This window comes from Leucoraja erinacea, chromosome 11 (genome assembly GCF_028641065.1).
Source record: "Leucoraja erinacea ecotype New England chromosome 11, Leri_hhj_1, whole genome shotgun sequence".
In the NCBI taxonomy this organism is placed as follows: Eukaryota; Metazoa; Chordata; class Chondrichthyes; order Rajiformes; family Rajidae; genus Leucoraja; species Leucoraja erinaceus.
Genome location: NC_073387.1, coordinates 1,171,161 through 1,195,392, shown reverse-complemented (window position 1 = coordinate 1,195,392; position 24,232 = coordinate 1,171,161). Strand labels below are relative to the sequence as shown.

Below are 24,232 nucleotides of genomic sequence, written 5' to 3'. Positions count from 1 at the left end.
ATTCCAAGTATCAACCTGGTGCCTCATTCACAAGGATGTCCAAAATTGTAACACTCCAGATGTCCCTCAAACCCTCCGCCCATTGGCCGGGCCGCCTGTCCGTCTCCCTCCTCCTCCTCCAATGAGCAACGATCAATTCCTCCGCCCATTGGCCAGGACCGATGTCCGTCATGGTTTCCTCCTCCAATCACTGCCTGTGGCAGGCGGGAAAACACCCACTCGTCCCACCCCCCCCCATGGATGATCTAGCTGCCCATCATCCATCTAATCTTCTACGCCTAGAGGCGGGACAGTCACCAACTCCCCCGCCCATTGGCCCATCCATCCCTCAGTCTCCCATCCTCCTCCAATGAGCTCGGTCGGGACAACCCTCAGCCCTCCCCCCCTCCTCATTGGATGGTCCGCCCGCTCTTCTCCCCTCTACATCCAACCAGCAACGACAGGGAGCGGGACAACTTGCAACCCCCGCCCATTGGCTGGTCCTTCCGTCCGTCAACCCGTCTTTAGCGTTTCTGCCCGCCCATTGTATGATCCGTCCGCCCATCACTCAGTCCCCATCAAATCAGAGCCTATAGGAGGGGGATGTCCCTCTAACCCTCCGCCAATTGGCCGGGACCGCCGTCAATCACCGCCTCGTTGTCCAATCAGCGCGGAAGGGGGCGAGGCTTGGGGACGGTTGACGCATGGAACCGCCGCCATCTTGATCGCCGCCGCCATCACCATCTCCTCTCAGTGAGTCTCTCTCTCTCCCTCTCTCCCCCAGCGTCCCCGCTCCGCTACATTGTTGCCGGGGATGAAGCGCTGCCGCCCGCCGGGGTCGGGGCCGCCGTGGATGATGCGTTTGACCACCCCGTCCATTTCCGCCAGCGCCGCCATCTTGGCGCGTCGGCGCTCACTCGGGTTTGTCCGCTCACGCACCCGGGCGTTTCCGGCAGCGATCACTCGGGCGTTTCCGGCGGTGATCACGCGGCTCAACTCGGACTCGGGCGTTTCCGGAGTCGGCTCGTGGACGTCAGGCCCAGATTGAGTGTTTCAGTCACAGAGAGAGAGACAGAGAGTATGTGCTGGGTGACATTTTGGGTCAAGTCACATTTTAAAAACAACTCTCGTTGGCCAAAGTACTTTACATTTGTTATAAGAATAGTATAAACAAACAAACTACATACACATATACATATACATATATGTCAGGATAAGATTCAGTATTTCAGACAGAGAGAGAGACAGAGAGAATGTGCTGGAGGGACATTTTGGGTCGAGACCCTTCTTTGGTTTAGTTTAGTTTAGAGATGCAGCGCAGAAACAGGTCTTTCAGCCCGCGGAGTCCACGCCGACCAGCGATCACCCCGTACACTAGCACTATCCTACGCACATTAGGGACAATTTAACAATTTTGCGGAGGCCGATTAATCTACAACCCTGAACGTCTTTGAAATGTTGGAGGAAACCGGAGCACCCGAAGTAAAAACCCACGCAGGTCAAGGGGAGAACGTGCAAACTCCACACAGACAGCACCCGTAGTCAGGATCGAACCCGGGTCTCTGGCGATGAGGCAGCAACTGTACCGCTGCGCCACTGTGCCACACAGAATTATATAACGGTTTCCTCCGCCATAAACTTACCCGATATGTGCTAGTAATGTCGTGTTTGCCAGCTTGTTGACCATCTGTGTTCCCCTCCTGCAGGGTTTAGGAGCCGCTGCTGTGGACGGAGAGACGGGGACGTGAGCGGCCATTGAGGGCAGCCAGGGTGCCGGTGAGCCCCCCCCCCACCCATCTACTCGATGTGTGGGCTGAGCTTCGATGTAGAACCACATGACGGGGCACAACAAGGATAAGCGTTATGAGTGTGACGTGTGTGGCAAGGTCTGGCAGAGCCCGAGCGATCTGGAGATCCACCGGCGGATGCACACGGGAGAACGCCCCTTCGACTGCTCTACCTGCAGCAAGAGCTTTGCCCAGCTCTCGGGGCTGAGGGACCACCAGAGGGTGCACAAGGGCTTCACCTCCTCCAGCAGCCTGCTGCAACACCAGCGCACCCATACCGGGGAGCGCCCCTACACCTGCACCCAGTGCGGCAAGGGCTTCACCTTCCCCGGCAACCTGCGGTCCCACCAGCGCATCCACACTGGCGAGCGCCCCTACACCTGCGCCCAGTGCGGCAAACGCTTCACCCTATCCGGCACCCTGCTGGAGCACCAGCGAACCCACACCGGAGAGCGCCCCTACACCTGCGCCCAGTGCGGCAAGGGATTCACCCATTCCAGCAGCCTCATAAAGCACCAGCGCACCCACACCGGCGAGCGCCCCTACACCTGTGCCCATTGCGGCAAGGGCTTCACCCAGTCCTGCAGCCTGCTGTTGCACCAGCGCACCCACACCGGCGAGCGCCCCTACACCTGCGCCCAGTGCGGCAAGGGCTTCACCCGCTCCTCCAAGCTGCTGTCTCACCAGCGGGTGCACACCGGTGAGCGCCCCTACACCTGCACGCAGTGCGGCAAGGGCTTCACCCAGTCCAACAGCCTGCTGGAGCACCAGCGCATCCACACCGGCGAGCGCCCCTTCACCTGCACCCAGTGTGGCAAGGGCTTCACCCAGTCCAACAGCCTGCTGGAGCACCAGCGCATCCACACCGGCGAGCGGCCCTACACCTGCGCCCAGTGCGGCAAGGGCTTCACCCGCTCCTCCAAGCTGCTGTCTCACCAGCGCACCCACACCGGTGAGCGCCCCTACACCTGCACGCAGTGCGGCAAGGGCTTCACCCAGTCCAGCACCCTGCTGGAGCACCAGCGCATCCACACCGGCGAGCGCCCCTTCACCTGCACCCAGTGCGGCAAGGACTTCACCCAGTCCAGCACCCTGCTGGTGCACCAGCGCACCCACACCGGCGAGCGCCCCTACACCTGCACCCAGTGCGGCAAGGGCTTCACCCATTCCAGCAGCCTGCTGCAGCACCAGCACACCCACACCGGCGAGCGTCCCTACACCTGTGCCCAGTGCGGCAAGGACTTCACCCAGTCCAGCACCCTGCTGGTGCACCAGCGCACCCACACCCACACCGGCGAGCGCCCCTACACCTGCGCCCAGTGCGGCAAGGGCTTCACCTGCTCCACCCAGCTGCTGTCCCACCAGCGGGTGCACACCGGCGACCGTCCCGTCTCCAACCCGGTGGGTGGAGAGCGCTTTGCCATGGCCTCCCATGCCCTGTCTCACCAGCGCGTGCACACCAGTGGCCCGCCCTATGACTGCCCGTACTGCGGTGAGGAGTTTGACAGCTCGCGGGGGTTGCGGCAGCACCGGCGGACCCACGCCGGCGAGCAGCTGCTCCCACTGTGACAAGAGAGCACGGGGGCTGCGGGAGCACCAGCGGATACACACCGGAGAGAGACCCTTTGTGTGCGCTGAGTGTGGCAAGGGTTACACCCGCATGTCCACCTGTGGCAGCACCAGCGTACCCACAGCGGTGAGCGCCCCTTCACCTGCCCGCTCTGTGGCAAGGCCTTTGCCCGCTCCTCCAGCCTGCTGGCACACTGCCACGTGGATAGATAGGAGCTGTTTAGGTAAACACAAAATACTGGAAGGAATGGGTATCGTTTAGGGTCATTTCTTCAATCACCTATTCCTTCTCTCCAGAGATGCTGCCTGTCCTGCTGAGTTACTCCAACATTTTGTGTCTTTTTTTGTAAATCAGCATCTGCAGTTCCTTGTTTTTAATCCATTCTGGTTAACCATCTCTGCACCTTCCCCAAAGCCTCCACATCAGTCCTGTAATGGAGTGACCAGAACTGTATGCAATACTCCAAATGCTACCTGACCAATGTCCCTTAAAGCTGCACATATACATTCCTCTCTCTCCCCTCTCCCCACACTTTCCCCCCACTCGTACACAAATTCTCTCCACTCCACCCTCTCGTGCCCCCCTCCTCTCTCTCACACTCCCTCTCTCGCTCACTCCTGCATTCTCTCCCTCTCTCACACACTCCCTGTCTCACACGCACACACACACCCTCTCTCTCTTGCTCTCTCTCACACACACACTTTCACTCTCGCACACACACACTCACGCACACACACCAAATACCTCCGCTCAGTTCGCATTAACCAACCTGATCTCCTGGTGGCTTAACACTTCAACTCCCCCTCCTATTCTGAATCCTACCTTTCTGTCCTGGGCCTCCTCCATGGCCAGAGTGAAGCCCACCGCAAATTGGAGGCGCAGCACCTCATATTCCGCTTGGGCAGTTTCAACCCCAGCGGTATGAACATTGACTTCTCTAATTTCAGGTAATCCCTACCAAAGATACTATAGCGGCACAAGATAGGCCACTCCTGCGAAATGCAATGGGCTGACGTGTAATAGCAATTTCACAAAATTCTCATGCTGATCACAAAATTATATAATGAGAATAGGACCTGTTTTGCTTAACACATAGTGTATTAAGGAATTGCAGATGCTGGTTTAAACTGAAGATAGACACTAAAAACTAGAATAACTCAGCAGGCAGCATCTCTGGAGAGAAAGAATGGGTGATGTTTCGAGTTGAGACCTTCAGCCTGAAGAGGTTGAAAAACAGCCATTAATCACAATGACTGGATACCTTCTTTTGTGTACCACTTTTGTGTACCTTCGATCTTCCAGCATCTGCAGTTCCTTCTTGAACACAATGACTGGATATGTCTGTTATCCAACTAAGGGCAGAAATCAGAATCATGTGTTCATCTTTATTCACGTGACACCATCATAAATATATTACATAAAAAATAATTTAATGGTGTGACACGGTGGCGAAGCGGTAGAGTTGCTGCCTTGCTATCACATGGGTTTTCTCTGGATATTCCGGTTTCTCCCATATCCGAAAGAAGCGCAGGTTTGTAGGTTAATTGGCTTCTGTAAATTGTCCCTGGCGTGATGGGTGGAATTGGTGTATGATAGATTGCTGGTCGGTGTGGACTTTGTGGGCGGAAGGGCCTGTTTCCATATATATTTTTACATATATATCTTAATTTCGTTGAACCATATATGATTGAATATGTGGCATTATTTTCGTCTTGTTTCTATATTCAAAGGGTAAGGTTGAAACCGTCTGAAGAAGTGTTTCGGCCCGAAACGTTGCCTATTTCCTTCGCTCCACAGATGCTGCCGCACCCGTTGAGTTTCTCCAACAATTTTGTCTACCTTTAATTCTCCAGCATCTGCAGTTCCTTCTTGAACACGGTTGGGTGATTTATGTGTGCAGAACAGTGATGGAAGTCCAACTTTTGCTTTGTTTCTCTGAAACGTTCTCGATATATATGCATAACAGCATGAATATAATCTGATTTCCATACATAAATATAGTCATTCATGTGCTGCACCTGTTGATCAGCCTGGCTCTATTGTGGAATGTAATTAGGAATGTAATTTAGCCTTACCTTAATCCAATTTAAAGCATAAATGTTAAAGCATCAAATGCAAGTTAAAAGACTCGTTACAGTATGCACCAGATTGCACAATTTCACGCTGAAAAATGCAAAAGCTCCCTACCATGGGAGGGGGAACACCTCCCCCCCCCCCCCCCCCGGTCGCTACGCTCCGTCGCAATTTCTCACTCTCAACTCTCAGGGTTGGCAGCCCTGTATAGGGTTAGTTCATAATTCTGTTAGTTCATAATTCTGTTAAAATGTTTATAAATTTTAACTGGTAATTTTCTTTTTTAATGTTTTTTAATCATTTCTTTTTAAATGAATCATATGCTGTGTGAGTTGATTTTGTATTACACTTGCACCCTGTAATTCATTCATCTAATCACACTGTTCACAACTGCATTATTTGGGAAAATATTAGCAATATGAAGATTTCAGTTGCTCTAGCCCTGGAATGCTATTTAATGTTTTATGTCTATGGAGTTGTTTCTCAACAATAAAATGGGTCTGGTCTTCCCAATAGCCAGAGAGTGGAATGAGATCTGTCTGTATTGGTGGGGTTATCTAAATTAAATATTTCACAAAATTGAATTTGTTAAAGCAAGATTTACAAATGATGTATAACTTAAGGATGGTTTTATTCAGCGAGCATACAGCTGATTAGATTGTGCTGGAAAGAACACACATATATGAATGTGATATAGATGTATATAATCATATAACACGCACATTTACATTTCTTCCGATTTTTATATCCAATGATGAACTTTATTCCAGACTAGACAAGGAACAACATTAAATAAAAAAATATTGTAAACCTCCCCACAACTTCACTTTGGTGTCTCGGCCATGCTGATGGAAGGAATATCTTTTCGCTTTTATTGTGATTTATTTCTCTTTTTAACACTGAATAACTGATAACGACACATTATCGGCATATGGCACCAATATTGCACCAACCCACTCAATTTTAAATAAATCATAATAGAAATCCATTAACATGGTTAACACTTTTATTTCTGACATGCATAGTAAGATTTACATAATTCACATTATTCTGTGTGCGAGATATACAAGGTTGCAGTGTTCAGCATATCAGCTAACCAGTGAAAATGATGTACAATTCAACGTATGTAACACAATGATAGCCCCACCCCTGCTTCACCAAAGAACAAAACGTCCAACGTAGATACAATAATAAATGAATCGCCATTTGCATTGTTTTGCGCAGCTAACAAATTACAATTTCACACAATGTACATAAGACGGCAGTTATTTGACAAATACTCTGCAGTTCGGTGTAGGAGATCATGTCGGCGAGTATTCTGGACCCACTGCCGACATCTGGAATTACAGAAAATATCATGCAGTCAATATGTTCTTATTCTGCTTTAAATAACAGGTAGAAAGAAAATGCTCTTGAGAAGATTTTTACAAGGATGTTGCCATGAGGCAACTAGTACTCCTGCACCTATTCCAGCACTATCTAAATGGCGTCAAGTTGGGAAAAGGGGAAGTACAATGGGATCTGGGGTTCCTTGTACATCAGTCTATGAAAGTAAGCATGCAGGCACAGTAGGCAGTGAAGAAAGCGACTGGCATGTTGGCCTTTATAACGAGGAATCGAATATTGGAGCAAAGAGGTCCTTCTGCGGTTGTACAGAGCCCTGGTGAGTCCACACCTGGAGTATTGTGTACAGTTTTGGTCCCCTAATATGAGGAAGGACATTCTTGCTATTGAGGGAGTGCAGCGTAGGTTTACAAGGTTAATTCACGAGATGGTGGGACTGTCATATGCTGAGAATGGAGCGGCTGGGGTTGTACACTCTGGAGTTTAGAAGGATGAGAGGGTATCTTATTGAAACATATAAGATTGTTAAGGGCTTGGACATGCTAGAGGCAGGAAACATGTTCCTGATGTTGGGGGAGTCCAGAACCAGGGTTAAGAAAAAGGATTATGCCATTTAGAACGGAGACGAGGAAACACTTTTTCTGACAGAGTGGTGAATCTGGAATTCTCTGCCTCAGAGGGTGGTGGAGGCCGGTTCTCTGGATGCTTTCAAGAGAGAGCTAGATAGGGCTCTTAAAGATAACGGAGTCAGGCGAAATGGGGAGAAGGCAGGATTGGGGATGATCAGCCATGATCACATTGAATGGCAGTGGTACCCTCCAATCCACAGGAACTGATCCTGAGTCTATAGAACATAGGAAAATTATCACCAATGCATCCACGATTTCTAGAGCCACTTCCTTAAGTACCCTGTGATGCAGACCATCAGGCCCTGGGGATTTATCAGCCTTCAGTCCCATCAGTCTATCCAACACCATTTCCTGCACATCAGGAAGATTGTTTGTGTCCTCCTTAGTGGAGACAGATCCAAAGTACCTGTTCAACTCAACTGCCATTTCATTGTTCCCCATAATAAATTCACCTTTTTCGGTCTTCAATGGTCCAACTTTGGTCTGAACAAATCTTTTCCTCTTCACCTCCCTAAAGAAGCTTTTACTATCCTGCTTTATATTCTCGGCTAGCTTACCTTCGTACCTCATCTTTTCCCCCTTTATTGTCTTTTTAGTTGGGGTACAGACACATCTGCAGGCTGGACAGGTATACAATTTAAAAAAGAAAATTGTGAGCTTAGATTTGACTTTAATTATTTGTCATTCACACATTTATAAGATTACTAAATTCATCCCATTCGTAATATTTATGTGTTTCAAAAATCGTCCATGATCTGACCGCAAATACTACAGCTGCAATTGACAGAACTAAAGCCAGTTTAGAGTTAGGGTCATTTGCAGCTGTTGAGGGTCTGTATTATTTTTACATTTAAATCCATCTTTTGTTTAGTCAATGACATCACTTACACAGACCTCCATCGTGCTGGATAAATGTTATCTTTATTAGCTTCAGATTATGTTGATTACATTCTTCCCCCAACAGACACACCGGCATCGGCAGCAATAGGGGGTTACAGCATGAACCTGGGGCATAATTGATGTTCTCTTTGATGTAGATGTCATGTGTATGTTTGTTAAAGTTAATAGTCTGTACCTTGGTTTTTGTTTGAAGTTCTCACATTGTTAAGGTGAATTAAAATTTCTTGTTAAAGACTTTTTTCAAAATATATTTGCTTTTCACAATTCGTTACCTTTAATGCACAATGAAGGATATTCTTGTTTTTTCAAACTAGAATTGATGTCTGAAATCCATTATTTTTATATTAGTCCAACATGTGACCAACAGTCGTTACAGACTTCATAAAGAAATGTGTGGAGGACTGCATCCCTACAAAAACCTTCCGAGTGTTTCCCAATCAGAAACCTTGGATGAACTTTGAGATCCGCACTCTCCTGAAGTCCAGACACAGGGCATTCACCTCCAATGATAAAATGGCCTACATGAAGACCAGATACAACCTTGGTAAGGCCATCAAAAAGGCCAAAAGGGACTTCTGCTCCAAACTGGAGGACGAGACAGATGTTCGGCAGCTGTGGCGAGGCCTGAATGCAATCACCTCCTACAAGGCAAAACCAGGAGGCAGCTCGAATGTCGGTGTAACATCACTCCCTGACGAGCTCAATGCGTTTTACGCACGCTTTGACAGGGAGAATACTGATGTGCCTTCCCGATCCCCCATTCGCTGTGATGGCATTTCAGTCTCAGTCACAGAGGCCGATGTCAGGAAATCCTTCAGAGGGGTGAACCCCCGAAAAGCACCTGGTCCTGATGGTATACCCGGTCGTGTTCTAAAAACCTGTGCGGACCAACTGGCGGGAGTTTTTACGGACATTTTCAACCTCTCACTTCTGAGGTCTGAGGTCCCCACCTGCTTTAAAAGGGCATCAATTATACCGGTGCCCAAGAAGAGTAAGGTGATGTGCCTCAATGACTATCGACCAGTGGCACTAACGCCGGTGGTGATGAAGTGCTTTGAGAGGTTGATCATGGAGCAAATCAACTCCTACCTCGACAAAAACCTGGACCCACTGCAGTTCGCGTACCGCCACAACAGATCAATGGTGGATGCGATCTCGCTGGCCCTTCACTCCACGCTGGACCACTTGGACAACAAAAACTCATATGTCAGGCTGTTATTCATTGATTACAACTCGGCATTTAACACAATCATTCCCTCCAAACTGGTTACCAAACTCGCAGAACTGGGTCTCTGCGCATCCCTCTGCAACTGGATCCTCGACTTCCTCATCCACAGACCACAGTCTGTTCGTATTGGTGGAAATGTGTCAGCCTTGATAACAATCAGCACGGGAGCACCTCAAGGCTGCGTGCTCAGCCCCCTGCTGTACTCACTCTATACCCATGACTGCGTAGCGAACCACAGTGCGAACTCCATCATCAAGTTCGCTGACGACACCACTGTTGTGGAACGTATCACTGATGGGGATGAGTCAGAATACAGAAGAGAGATCGAGCAACTGTCCATATGGTGCCAGCACAATAACCTGGCCCTCAACACCAGCAAAACCAAGGAACTGATTGTGGACTTTGGAAGGAGTAGGAGGGGGACCCACAGCCCCATTTATATCAAATGGTTGAAAGGGTCAAGAGCTTCAAATTCCTGGGCGTGCACATCTCTAAAGATCTTTCCTGGTCCGAGAACACTAACGCAATTATCTAAAAAGCTCATCAACGCCTCTACTTCCTGAGAAGATTACGGAGAGTCGGATTGTCAAGGAAGACTCTCTCTAACTTCTACAGGTGCACAGTAGAGAGCATACTGGCCGGTTGCATCGTGGCTTGGTTCGGCAATTTGAGCGCCCTGGAGAGGAAAAGACTACAAAAAGTAGTAAACACTGCCCAGTCCATCATCGGCTCTGACCTTCCTTCCATCGAGGGGATTTATCGCAGTCGCTGCCTCAAAAAGACTGGCAGTATCATCAAAGACCCACACCATCCTGGCCACACACTCATCTCCCTGCTACCTTCAGGTAGAAGGTACAGGAGCCTGAAGACTGCAACAACCAGGTTCAGGAATAGCTACTTCCCCACAGCCATCAGGCTATTAAACCTGGCTCGGACAAAACTCTGATTATTAATAACCACTTTCTGTTATTTGCACTTTACCAGTTTATTTATTCATGTGTGTATATATTTATATCATGGTATATGGACACACTTATCTGTTTTGTAGTAAATGCCTACTATTTTCTGTGTGCTTAAGCAAAGCAAGAATTTAATTGTCCTATACAGAGACACATGACAATAAACTCACTTGAACTTGAACTTATATCTCATATTTAATTTATCATATATTTAGATAATTGAAACGCACCAAATCAAGGAAGGAATGCAATGTATTCCCATTTTAACTTCTCTCAATTATTTTTATGAGTGAAAACAGACACAAGCTCTGCATTTTAAAGGAATATTTATTGTACCTTCACACAAACAGTGAACTCACTGCCTGAGTTGCTCAATGCTGTACTTTTTATTATGGGCATCCTGCCTGACCAGCTGAGGTACTCCAGCACTCTGTGAAACGTCACCTATCCATGTTCTCCACAGATGTTACCTGACCCGCTGAGTTACTCCAACACTCTGTGAAACGTCACCTATCCATGTTCTCCACAGATGCTGCCTGACCAGCTGAGTTACTCCAGCACTCTGTAAAACGTCACCTATCCATGTTCTCCACAGATGCTGCCTGACCCGCTGAGTTACTCCAGCACTCTGTCAAACGTCACCTATCCATGTTCTCCACAGATTCTGCCTGACCCGCTGAGTTACTCCAGTACCCCACTAGTCACTGCCTGCCATTCTGAAAAGGATCCGTTAATCCCTACTCTTTGTTTCCTGCCTGCCAACCATTTCTCTATCCATGTCAGCACTCTACCCCCAATACCATGTGCCCTAAGTTTGTCCACTAATCTCCTATGTGGGACCTTATCAAATGCTTTCTGAAAGTCCAGGTACACTACACCCACTGGTTCTCCCTTGTCCATTTTCCTAGTTACATCCTCAAAAAATTCCAGAACATTAGTCAAGCATGATTTTCCCTTCGTAAATCCATGCAGACTCGGACCGACCCTGTTACTGCTATCCAAATGTTCGGCTATTTCATATTTTATAATTGACTCCAGCATCTTCCCCACCACCGATGTCAGGCTAACTGGTGTATAATTCCCTGTTTTCTCTCTCCTGCCTTTCTTAAAAAGTGGGATAACATTAGCTGCCCTCCAATCCACAGGAACTGATCCTGAGCCTATAGAACATTGGAAAATTATCACCAATGCATCCAAGATTTCTAGAGTCACTTCCTTAAGTACCCTGGGATGCAGACCATTAGGCCCTGGGGATTTATAAGCCTTCAATCCCATCAGTCTATCCAACACCATTTCCTGACTAATGTGGATTTCCTTCAGTTCCTCCGTCACCCTAGATCCTCTGGCCACTACTATATCAGGAAGATTGTTTGTGTCCTCCTTAGTGAAGACAGATCCAAAGTGCATGTTCAACTCATCTGCCATTTCATTGTTCCCCGTAATAAATTCACTTTTTTCGGTCTTCAAGGGTCCAACTTTGGTCTTAACTAATTTTTTCCTCTTCACCTACCTAAAGAAGCTTTTACTATCCTGCTTTATATTCTCGGCTAGCTTAACTTCGCACCTCATCTTTTCTTCCCGTATTGCCTTTTTGGTTATCTTCTGTTGTTCTTTAAACATTACCCAATCCTCTTGCTTCCCGCTCATCTTTGCTACGTTGTACTTCTTCACTTTAATTTTTATACTGTCACTGACGTCCTTTGTCAGCCATGGTCGTCCCTTTCTCCCCTTGGAATCTTTCTTCCTCCTACTTTGGTGGCAAAAACAGGAAAGTAGACTATTACCAGAATGGTGGCCGATTAGGAAAAGGGGAGATGCAACGGGACCAGTCATTGAAAGTAGGCATGCAGGTGCAGCAGGCAGTGATGAAAGCTAATGGTATGTTAGCATTCATAGCAAAGGGATTTGAGTATAGGAGCAGGGAGGTTCTACTTCAGTTGTACAGGATATTGGTGAGACCACACCTGGAGTATTGCGTAAAATTTTGGTCTCCAAATCCGAGGAAAGACCTTCTTGCCATAGAGGGAGTGCAGAGAAGGTTCATCAGACTGATTCCTGGGATGTCAGGACTTTCATATGAAGAAAGACTGGATAGACTCAGCTTGTACTCGCTAGAATTTAGAAGATTGAGGAGGGATCTTATAGAAACTTAAAAAATTCTTAAGAGGTTGGACAGGTTAGATGCAAGAAGATTGTTCCCGATGTTGGGGAAGTCCAGGACAAGTGGTCACAGTTTAAGGATAAAGGGGAAATCCTTTAGGACCAAGATGGTTTTAAACTGAATAAGGGGGGTGGGGTGTCGAATGGGATAGTGGAGGATGGAGTTAAAGGGAAAGGGTTTCTTAAATGTGTGAGCGTAGAGACAGAGGGGTGTAAAATGAGGGTAGAAGCAATAGGTAGCAAGGTGAAAAGTAAAAGTGGCAGGCAGACAAAACCAGGGCAAAAATCAAAAAGGGCCACTTTTCAACATAATTGTATAAGGGGTAAGAGTGTTGTAAAACAAGCCTGAAGGCTTTGTGTCTCAATGCAAGGAGCATTTGTAATAAGGTGGATGAGTTGAATGTGCAGATAGCTATTAATGACTATGATATAGTTGGGATCACAGAGACATGGCTCCAGGGTGACCAAGGCTGGGAGCTGAACATCCAGGGATATTCAATATTCAGGAGGGATAGAGAGAAAGGAAAAGGAGGTGGGGTAGCGTTGCTGATTAGAGAGGAGATTAACGCAATGGAAAGGAAGGACATTAGTTTGGAGGATGTGAAATCGGTATGGGTAGAGCTGCGAAACACTAAGGGGCAGAAAACACTGGTGGGTGTTGTGTACAGGCCACCTAACAGTAGTAGTGAAGTTGGAGATGGTATCAAACAGGAAATTAGAAATGCGTGCGACAAAGGCAAAACAGTTATAATGGGCGACTTCAATCTACATATAGATTGGGTGAATCAAATTGGCAGGGGTGCTGAGGAAGAGGATTTCTTGGAATGTATGCGGGATAGTTATCTAAATCAACATGTAGAGGAACCAACGAGAGAGCAGGCTATTTTAGACTGGATATTGAGTGATGAGGAAGGGTTAGTTAGCAGTCTTGTTGTACGTGGCCCCTTGGGCAAGAGTGTCCATAATATGGTTGAGTTCTTCATTAGGATGGAGAGTGACATTGTTAATTCAGAAACAATGGTTCTGAACTTAAAGAAAAGTAACTTTGAGGGTATGAGACGTGAATTGGCCAAGATTGACTGGCAATTAATTCTAAAAGGGTTGACGGTGGATATGCAATGGAAGACATTTAAAGACTGCATGGATGAACTACAAACATTGTTCATTCCAGTTTGGCAAAAGAATAAATCAGGGAAGGTAGTACATCCGTGGATAACCAGGGAAATCAGGGATAGTATCAAAGCGAAGGATGATGCGTACAAATTAGCCAGAAAAAGCAGCATACCGGAGGACTGGGAGAAATTCAAAGTGCAGCAGAGGAGGACAAAGGGCTTAATTAGGAAAGGAAAAATAGATTATGAAAGAAAACTGGCAGGGAACATAAAAACTGACTGCAAAAGTTTTTAAAGATATGTGAAAAGAAAGAGATTAGTTAAAACAAATGTAGGTCCCTTGCAATCAGAAACAGGTGAGTTGATCATGGGGAACAAGGATATGACGGACCAATTCAATAACTACTTTGGTTCCGTCTTCACTAAGGAAGACATAAATAATTTGCCGGAAATAGCAGGGGACCGCGGGTCAAAGGAGCTGGAGGAATTGAGTGAAATACAGGTTAGCCGGGAAGTGGTGTTGGGTAAATTGAATGGATTAAAGGCCGATAAATCCCTAGGGCCAGATAGGCTGCATCCGAGAATACTTAAGGAAGTAGCTCCAGAAATGTGGATGCATTAGTAATAATCTTTCAAAACTCTTTAGATTCTGGAGTAGTTCCTGAGGATTGGTGGGTAGCAAACGTAACCCCACTTTTTAAGAAGGGAGGGAGAGAGAAAACGGGGAATTACAGACCAGTTAGTCTAACATCGGTAGTGAGGAAACTGCTAGAGTCAGTTATTAAAGATGGGATAGCAGCACATTTGGAAAGTGGTGAAATCATTAGACAAAGTCAGCATGGATTTATGAAAGGTAAATCATGTCTGACGAATCTTATAGAATTTTTCGAGGTTGTAACTAGTAGCGTGGATAGGGGAGAACCAGTGGATGTGGTGTATCTGGACTTCCAGAAGGCTTTCGACAAGGTCTCACATAAGAGATTAGTATACAAACTTAAGGCACACGGCATTGGGGGTTCAGTATTGATGTGGATAGAGAACTGGCTGGCAAACAGGAAGCAAAGAGTAGGAGTAAACGGGTCCTTTTCACAATGGCAGGCAGTGGCTAGTGAGGTACCGCAAGGCTCAGTGCTGGGACCCCAGCTATTTATAATATATATTAATGATCTGGATGAGGGAATTGAAGGCAATATCTCCAAGTTTGCGGATGACACTAAGCTGGGGCGGCAGTGTTAACTGTGACGAGGATGCTAGGAGACTGCAAGGTGACTTGGATAGGCTGGGTGAGTGGGCAAATGTTTGGCAGATGCAGTATAATGTGGATAAATGTGAGGTTATCCATTTGGTGGCAAAAACAGGAAAGCAGACTATTATCTAAATGGTGGCCGACTAGGAAAAGGGGAGATGCAGCGAGACCTGGGTGTCATGGTACACCAGTCATTGAAAGTAGGCATGCAGTTGCAGCAGGCAGTGAAGAAAGCGAATGGTATGTTAGCTTTCATAGCAAAAGGATTTGAGTATAGGAGCAGGGAGGTTCTACTGCAGTTGTACAGGGTCTTGGTGAGACCACACCTGGAGTATTGCGTACAGTTTTGGTCTCCAAATCTGAGGAAGGACATTATTGCCATGGAGGGAGTGCAGAGAAGGTTCACCAGACTGATTCCTGGGATGTCAGGACTGTCTTATGAAGAAAGACTGGATAGACTTGGTTTATACTCTCTAGAATTTAAGAGATTGAGAGGGGATCTTATAAAAACTTACAAAATTCTTAATGGGTTGTACAGGCTAGATGCAGGAAGATTGCTCCCGATGTTGGGGAAGTCCAGGACAAGGGGTCACAGCTTAAGGATAAGGGGGAAATCCTTTAAAACCGAGATGAGAAGAACTTTTTTCACACAGAGAGTGGTGAATCTCTGGAACTCTCTGCCACAGAGGATAGTCGAGGCCAGTTCATTGGCTATATTTAAGAGGGAGTTAGATGTGGCCCTTGTGGCTAAGGGTATCAGAGGGTATGGAGAGAAGGCAGGTACGGGATACTGAGTTGGATGATCAGCCATGATCATATTGAATGGCGGTGCAGGCTCGAAGGGCCAAATGGCCTACTCCTGCACCTAATTTCTATGTTTCTATGAGATGAGAAAAACATTTTTCACACAGAGAGTGGTGAATCTCTGGAACTCTCTGCCACAGAAGGTAGTTGAGGCTAGTTCATTGGCTATATTTAAGAGGAATCTAGATGTGGCCCTTGTGGCTAAATGGATCAGGGGGTATGGCGAGAAGGCAGGTACAGGATACTGAGTTGGATGATCAGCCATGATCATATTGAATGGCGGTGCAGGCTCGAAGGGCCGAATGGCCTACTCCTGCACCTATTTTCTATGTTTCTTTCTTTGGTTTTATCTCCAAAATTCGAGCTAGATCATTTGGTTTCTGAAAGGTATTCGCAAGGGCTGTTAAAACTGCCTCTTCCCTTGCACTACTGTCTGCTATTACATCTGCCCATGCTGCATGTGTTGGATTTCCTTCAGGGTCTGTACCGCTGACGTGACTTTACAGCGAGTGTCTTCAACCTTCAAGCTCTAGGGCAATCGCCTGGATAACCTCGAGCTGTATCGACCGTCAGCGATGAAACCCCGAGCTGGATCGACCGACCGCACACATACACAAACGCATGGCAAAGACGGGGGCCAGGGAAAGTGGGGGAGCACTGTCTGAAATTCACACCCGCGATGAAGAGGACGGTAAAAGACGGCTGCACAATGTACAGGAAGTCCTTTAGAGAGTGCGGGGGGAGGGGGGGGGGGGAAGAGAAGGGGAGAGAAGGGGGGGAGAAGGAGGGGGAGAAGGAGTGTGGACACTTTTAAGAAGCCAGCCAACTTATAATAAAGTTTAGCGGGCATTTAACATTACCGGTCGGTTTTCCTTAGTCCTGAAAACTCCAATGAGCCAATTAAAATGCCCGGTCAGCGGAGGATATTGCCTACGGCTGCCCTTGACTGCCTGTAACTACATATCGAAAGACATGTAATTTCTGTTTGTGCCTGACAGACGTCTTTATTATGATTAAATTCTCAAGATTGGTTAAAAGCATTTTCTGCCAATTATACTTTAACCACTGAGTTCCCGGTACCTTTACGAGACTCTTCCCCCTTCTTTTCAGTTCCAGATACCACTCACACAGGCGAGGACTCAAACCCTCATAGGCTCACCCACGGACTTCTTCCTTTCTACCTGCTTGATACCGGGCGTCAGCGCGTCACGCTGGAAGTCGATGCCAAACTTTAAAGTGCCTTTCCAATTTGCAACCTAAGCAACGATGCACTACTTCACCTCTTGGTACTGTTCCGACCCAGTCCTGTACATTCAAATATCCAGCCAATCAGACGTCCCAAGCCCCTCAGTTACTTTTTGGTTATCAGGCCAACTTAATGATACCTGACTTTTGGATTTCACAACAGCTGTTGACTAATTTTGAAGGGCCTTTCACCCCAAAAGGCAAGGATGCCCTTATCGCTTGCTAGAGTACTGTTCTCAGATCTCGTTGGGATCCCCAAAGATAAGATAAGATACGATAAGATAAGATACATTTAATTGTCATTTGGACCCCTTGAGGTCCAAACGAAACGCCGTTTCTGCAGCCATACATTACAGACAAATAGACCCAAGACACAACACAATTTACATAAACATCCATCACATTGCTGTGATGGAAGGCCAAATAAACTTATCTCTCCACTGCACTCTTCCCCCCGCGATTGTCCCGCGGCCATTAAAGCCACGCCGGGTGATGTAAGGTCGCACACCGGGTTTTGGTGTTAGAGCCCCCGGCGTGCGCTCGCAGAGTCCCGCGGCCATTCAAAGCCGCGCGGGGCGGTGATGTCAGGCCCCGCTCCAGGAGCTCCTCGACCCCGCAACTCGGGCGGGGGAAGTCGCCGTTGCGAGAGCCCTGAAAAAGCGGTCTCCCTCCAGGGACCCGCGGGCTCCCGGTGCCGCCGTCCACAGACCTGCAGTTGAAGCCTCCGACTCTCCGGTCGGGCCGCAGCAGCAGCAGCAGCAGCGCTCCTCCACCGCTCCACCCGCTCCGGATTCGGCCAGCTCCGCGACGGTGAGGTGAGTCGTCAGCACCAGAGTCCCCGGTCTCTTCCTGTTGGAGGCCGCTCCTCATTGCAGCCCCAACGATAATGGAGACCCGACGAGAAAAGGTCGGGTCTCCCGTGCAGGGAGAGATTTGAAAGTTTCCCCCTCCCTCCCACCCCACCCCCACACACACACCCCAACAAAAAATAACAAAAACTACATAAAAACATAGACAGAAAATAATAAAACGCGGACGGACTGCAGAGGCCGCTGCTGACCAGAGTCGCGCCACCCACACAAGCGAGTGAATGATCGATCCGCTCTGACAAGCAAAGTGGGAAAACCGCCCGTGGCGCTGATTTCTCCGCTCGCAATCTGGAACGGCTCAACGTCCCGACCTTGGTTCTTGGTTTCTTGGTCCTCTAAAATATTCCAAATGGAATTTAAACTGGAGGTGGTGAACGGAGGTGAAGGTCGCAAACTTATGTCTGGGGGTCCATTGAGATTCCGGACGAGCCCCCAATGTAATTATGCTCCTAGAGCTAACCCCTGTTAGTCTAGTTCAGTAAAACACTGAGTCAAGCACTGGACCACTAAACTTTAGTTTTTGAAACAATAACGAATAATGCCTAACCACTGCGGGTTCGATCCTCGTCTCTGCTTGTCCAAGCCCTTCAGAAGCAATGTTACAAAATTTTGAAATTTAAAAAATCAAGTCTGCAATTTATCCCATCAGATAAAACATAACAATAAGTTTAATTTGACACCTAAGTCACTTTCATATCTCAAGTAATAAAAATGTTATGGCCATTTTCATACCCGGAAATTAGCATCTTGTTCCCTATTGATTTTCTATGGACATAACAAAAAAGCTGTGATCAGGGACAGTCAAAAGCCCATAACCTTCTTAAAAATTAAGAGAACTGAATGAAATTTTCAGTTATCATAGATTGAACCATTCTGAAACAAATATAAAATAATCTTACTTGGAGGACCTGAAATTAAAGCATATAATTAGTTAGTTACCCAATTGTAGCTAATTTCAAACTTCAATTACTAGATCTAAACATCTATCCATTTCTTAATAAATGATTAACATTTTTAAATAGCCTAAGTGTCCGAATAATATTCACAAATAATTCACAATAAAACATGATTTTTAAATCTCATTTACATCAATTTATAGGCCAAATGGAAGGAATTTAGTGTTCAATTGCTGTAAATTAAAGTCAATTTAAATCAGCTTTCTAGTGGGTTCCTGTGAACGCGCTGGTTTAGAACGTTCACATTGCGCTGGATTTGTGCCCTCAAATGCCCAGAAAAATACTGCGGGATATAAAGAGCCCAAAATGAACTATTCGCTATAGAAAACTTTATATACAGGGTTCTTAAGAAGCCCCTTTTAATGTAAAAATAAGGTACATACCTTTAATTGTTTGCTTTATAAAACCCTGGGGCTGCGAGAGGTCGCGGGTTTAGAGAGTGGTTTTTAAACTACTATAACTATTATACAAGGCCATAAAAACTAATAATACCTTTTGCGACGGGGTCTTTCAGCGATTTTCCGTTAATGATTTACTAGGCTGAACATTTTCGATTGCAACAGCCTAGTAAAAATCGCGTTTTAAACCCACCCCCTCTAAACAGCGCCAAAATCACACACATGGCCTGGGGGCAGAATCTCATCGAAGATTCAGGTAGGTTTTGTAACATACCTACCTTCAGCCTCGGGCAAGCAGACACCTCAAAAAGGTTATGCAGTCCCAAGTGCCCCTCCAGAAGATCGACAACGATCCTAGTGGGGATCACTTTTCATAGGTCATCTAAATGCATTTTGTTGTCTCTGTACTGTACACTGACAATGACAATTAAAATTGAATCTGAATCTGAATCTGAATCTGAATCAGACTCTGTGGGGCCTATCAGGAGAGTGCAGAGGCAACCCCAACTGAAGTGCCATCACCCCTTTGCTCCACATGGAAAACAACACCTAGCATTCATCCAGCCAACTGAGCCAAAAGCACACTGGATAGCCACCAAATGGTAACAGGAGTGGAAGGCAACCTCATCACCATTACACAGCTATATCTTTTCCTCAGATAAAATCTGTCCAGGCTCTGAGCTCCCCAGAGGAGCATGGATGAAACTCAACAGACTTGGTACTGGAGTTGGGCATTTCAACGCCAGCGTGTGGAGATGGGGGCTCCGCCAGAGCCCAGCCTGTGAATGCGGAGCAGAACAACAGACAGCCAACCATGTCATCTCTGGGTGCCCGCTCTACCACCCACCAAATGGAGCTCAGGGCCAGGCAGACATTGACGCAGAGACACCAACCTGACTGCTCAACACCCGGCTTGAGATCTATCTATTCCTTTGGTTTACGTTTCATTTGCAAGAAGAAGAAGAAGAAGGACCCTGTGGGGCAGAACCGCATGGGGGTGGCAGCTCCTACAAACCAATCACACATATCGATCACCTTATGCAGTAATTGACAGTTCCCCAACCCAATTACAAAGTACCCCATTACAATGTTTCTACAGAAGCTTCTGGAAGGAAGTCAGTTGACCAAGTAATGCAACATTTTCCCAGGTATTATAAACAACTCAAACAAGGTTTCACTCTTCAGCCAATCATCAAACAGCAGCACAAACACCTTGCAACATTATTAACAGTATTTACAACCCCTCTGCAGCTGGCCAATCCTGATCATGCATTTGCAACACCTCTGAGCTTCTCTGCAGAGTCCTCATGCATTTTAACAATGAAGAGGACATCTGGACCTCACCTTATCTGACATATCAATCTAGGACCTAAACTTTCTGGCACCGGCTCGCAGCTTGTAGTTTTTCTCAGAGAAAGACCAAGCAGGCCTTGCAAATGCAAAGATCCTCCATTTTCTAATACCTCTAATTTGGCCAATATTAACACTTCTCTCCAGAGATGCTGCCTGACCTGCTGATTTACCCCAGCATCTTGTGTCTATCTTTGGTGTAAATCAGCACCTGCAGTTGCTTCCTACACATGGGTTTCCTCTGGGTGCTGGTTTCCGCTTCCATCCCACACCCTAAATGTGTGCGTGTTAGATTAATTAGCATTCTCCAGTGTGTGGGTGAATGGGAGAATCTGGGGAGAGTGGATAACCAAGTGGGGAAAACAAAAGAGGATTAATATGTAGGAGAGAACTGCAGATGCTGGTTTAAACTGAAGATAGACACAAAGTGCTGGAGTAACTCAGCGGGACAGGCAGCATCATGGAGAGGAGGAATGGTGATGTTTCGAGTCGAGACACTTCTTCAGACTGATGTCAGGAGAGAGGGAGATACATATATAAGGAAGTGTAACGTGTGAAAACACGACTAAAGGAATGGAGATCAAGGAACATGTAGAACAGATCAATGTTAACGGGGAAATTCACAACAACAAAGCACATGAAGATAGTATGTATTTGGAGACAGTAAGGCTGGTGGGTGAACTGGGTAGGGGGAGGGGATGGAGAGAGAGGGAAAGCAAAGGTTAATTGTAGTTAGAGAAGTCAATGTTCATACCGCTGGGGTGTAAGCTGCCCAAGCGAAATATGAGGTTCAGTTCCTCCAATTTATGCTGGGCCTCACTCTGACAATGGAGGAGGCCCAGGATAGAAAGGTCAGATTGGGAATGGGAGGGGGAGTTAATGTGTTTAGCAACTGGGTGATCAGGTAGGTCTAGGCGGACTGAGCGGAGGTGTTCAACAAAACGATCGCCAAGCCTGCGTTTGGTCTCGCCGATATATAGGTGTCCACACCTGGAACAGTAGATACAGTAGATGACTTTGGAAGAGGTGTAAGTGAATCTCTGGTTCAACTGAAAAGACTGTTGGGGTCCTTGGACGGAGTCGAGGGGGGAGGCAAAGGGACAGGTGTTGCATCTCCTGCGGTTGCAGGGGAAGGTACCTGGGGAGGGGATGGTTTGTGGGAAGGGATGAGTTAACCAAGGAGTTGCGGAGGGAACGGTATCTGCGGATAGCGGAAAGGGATGGAGATGGGAAGATGTGGCTGGTGGTGGGATCCCATTGGAGGTGGTGAAAATGTTGGATGATTATGTGCTGTATGCGACGGCTGATAGGGTGGAAGGTGAGGACCAGGGGGACTCTGTCCCTGTTATGACTGGGAGGAGGGGGAGCAAGAGTGGAACATTGGGATATTGAGGAGACCCTGGTGAGGGGCTCATCTATGATGAAGGAGAAGAACACCCCATTCCCTAAAATTCTCGAGGATTGAGATAGGATTATGTAAGTGGAAGTTGGTGGTTGTCCCAGACTTGGTGAGCTGAAGGGCCTGTTTCCTTACCGCATGCCTATATCTCTTTGACAATCTAAGCATTAATAAAACAAGATTATTTGTCTATAATCACATTTTTGGTGGGAGCCTGCGCTGTGCAATTTGGTTCCATTCCTGACATAGCAGGGAATGACGTTCTCGAAGGTAGCAGGTCATAGAGAAATACGACAATACAATATTGGGGTGGCATAGTAGCGCAGCAGTAGAGCTACTGCCTTACCCGGGTTCAATGCTGACCATGGGTGCTGTTTGTACGGAGTTTGCACGTTCCCCCTGTGACTTGCATGGGTTTTCTCAGGGATCTCTGGTTTTCGCCCATACTCCAAATAAGCACAGGTTTGTAGGTTAATTGGCTTGGTACAATTGTAAATTGTCTCTAGTGTTTGCCGGATAGTGTTAGTATGCGGGGGATCACTCGTTGGCACAGACTCGGTGGGCCGAAGGGCCTGTATCTCTAAACTAAACTAAATTAAAAGACTTCAGCCAGGAGATTTATGAGCACCATCAAGCATCCATTTACAAAAATCCTACACCAATCTCATTTTATGGTCCCCACATCATCAACTCCCCCCAGCTTCTTCCATTTATTTACATATCAAATTTAGGGGAGAATACGTGTTCGGCACGGGCTTCTAGGGCCGAGATGGCCTGTTTCCGTGCTGTAATTGTTATATCGTTATATGGTTATATAAAGGCAATTTACTGTGGCTAATTAAGCCACTAATCTGCACAAAGGAGCAAAATGAAGCACCCGGAGGAAACCCATATGATCACCGGTAGAATGTGCAAACTGCACACTAACAGTGGAGCAGCAGTAGTGTTGATGCCTTACCAGAGACCCGGGTTCAATCCTGACTATCGTCTGACTAAAGATATTCCTCCTCATCTCCTTCCTAAAGGAACATCCTTTAAATCTGAGGCTGTGACCTCTATTCCTAAACTCTCCTACTGGTGGAAACATCCTCTCCACATCCACTCTATCCATGCCTTTAACTATTCGGTAAGTATAGTGACACATCCCGAGTGTCCAGAATAGTGCTAGTGTGGACAGGATGATCGCTGGTCAGCACAGACTCCATGGGCTGAAGAGCCTGTTTCCACACTGTATCTCTAAAGACCTAAAGGCTCAAGGCTCAAACAAAACTGCTGGTCTACAGAGCCGTTGTCCTCTCCACCCTGTTGTATGGAGCCGAGTCATGGACCACCTACAGCAGTCACCTGAGAGCCCTGGAACAATACCAAATATCATCAGCTGGGAGGACAAATGTACCAACATCGGTGTTATGGAGGAAGCCAACATAACCAGCATCACCACCACAACAATGCAGCACCAACTTCAATGGACTGGCCATGTCATCCGCATGTCCAACACACAGCTCCCTAAACAGATCCTGTACTCTCAATTGAAGGAAGGTCAGCGAGCCTCCGGGGGTCCAAATAATGTTTAGCCTTGTGGCTAAAGGTATCAGGGGGTATGAAGAGAAGGCAAGTACAGGATACTGAGTTGGATGATCAGCCATGATCATATTGAATGGCGGTGCAGGCACGAAGGGCCGAATGAACTACTCCTGTACCTATTTTCTATGTTTCTATGTTTCTATGAAACGCTTCAAGGACAACATCAAGAACAGTCTGAAGACATTCCACATCACATCGAGCACATTACACTGGACAGGCGCTCCTGGATGAAATCCGTGCAAGAAGGAGCTGCATGTCGCAAAATGGAACTATGGCGTGTCTCAGAGACAAAGTAATAGCACAGTAAGGAGAGAGAGAAGGGGGCACGACAACTACCAACTACCACCTGTCTCCACTGCCCACGTTGCACCAAGGTGTGTGGATCGCAGATCGGCCTATACAGACATCTGCAGACCCACAAGTTGACGACCCCTTGGAGAGGAGAGGACAGTCATACTCATTTTGAGTGACAGACGATGATTTCTAAAGTTCAAAATCTAAAGACAGCACCCAGAATCAGTAACTCTACAGGCTGCACCACTGTGCTGTGCTCAGGATGGAAGGAAGTGTAGCTGAAAGAGTCATAGAGGCTTGTAATGGATGTTAGATAAAAGTACTAGATTGGATGAAATTACTCACG

The 24,232-nt window shown here is 47.0% G+C and overlaps 1 protein-coding gene across 1 annotated transcript; it reads left to right on the top strand.

Annotated features, from left to right (window-relative positions):
- The first annotated feature begins 793 nt into the window (after positions 1-793).
- On the top strand, positions 794-3,337 carry LOC129701883 (zinc finger protein 135-like). The gene is made up of 2 exons (XM_055643372.1): positions 794-1,011; positions 1,946-3,337. The coding sequence occupies exons 1-2, from the start codon at positions 794-796 to the stop codon at positions 3,333-3,335; spliced, it is 1,608 nt and encodes a 535-aa protein (XP_055499347.1). The 3' UTR covers positions 3,336-3,337.
- The last annotated feature ends 20,895 nt before the right edge of the window (positions 3,338-24,232 follow it).

Coding starts and splice junctions, on each gene's coding strand:
- LOC129701883 (XM_055643372.1), top strand. CDS start 794: ATGAAGCGCTGCCGCCCGCCGGGGTCGGGGCCGCCGTGGATGATGCGT. Junction 1,012..1,945: donor TCCGGAGTCGGCTCGTGGAC/GTCAGGCCCAGA, acceptor CTCTACCTGCAG/CAAGAGCTTTGCCCAGCTCT.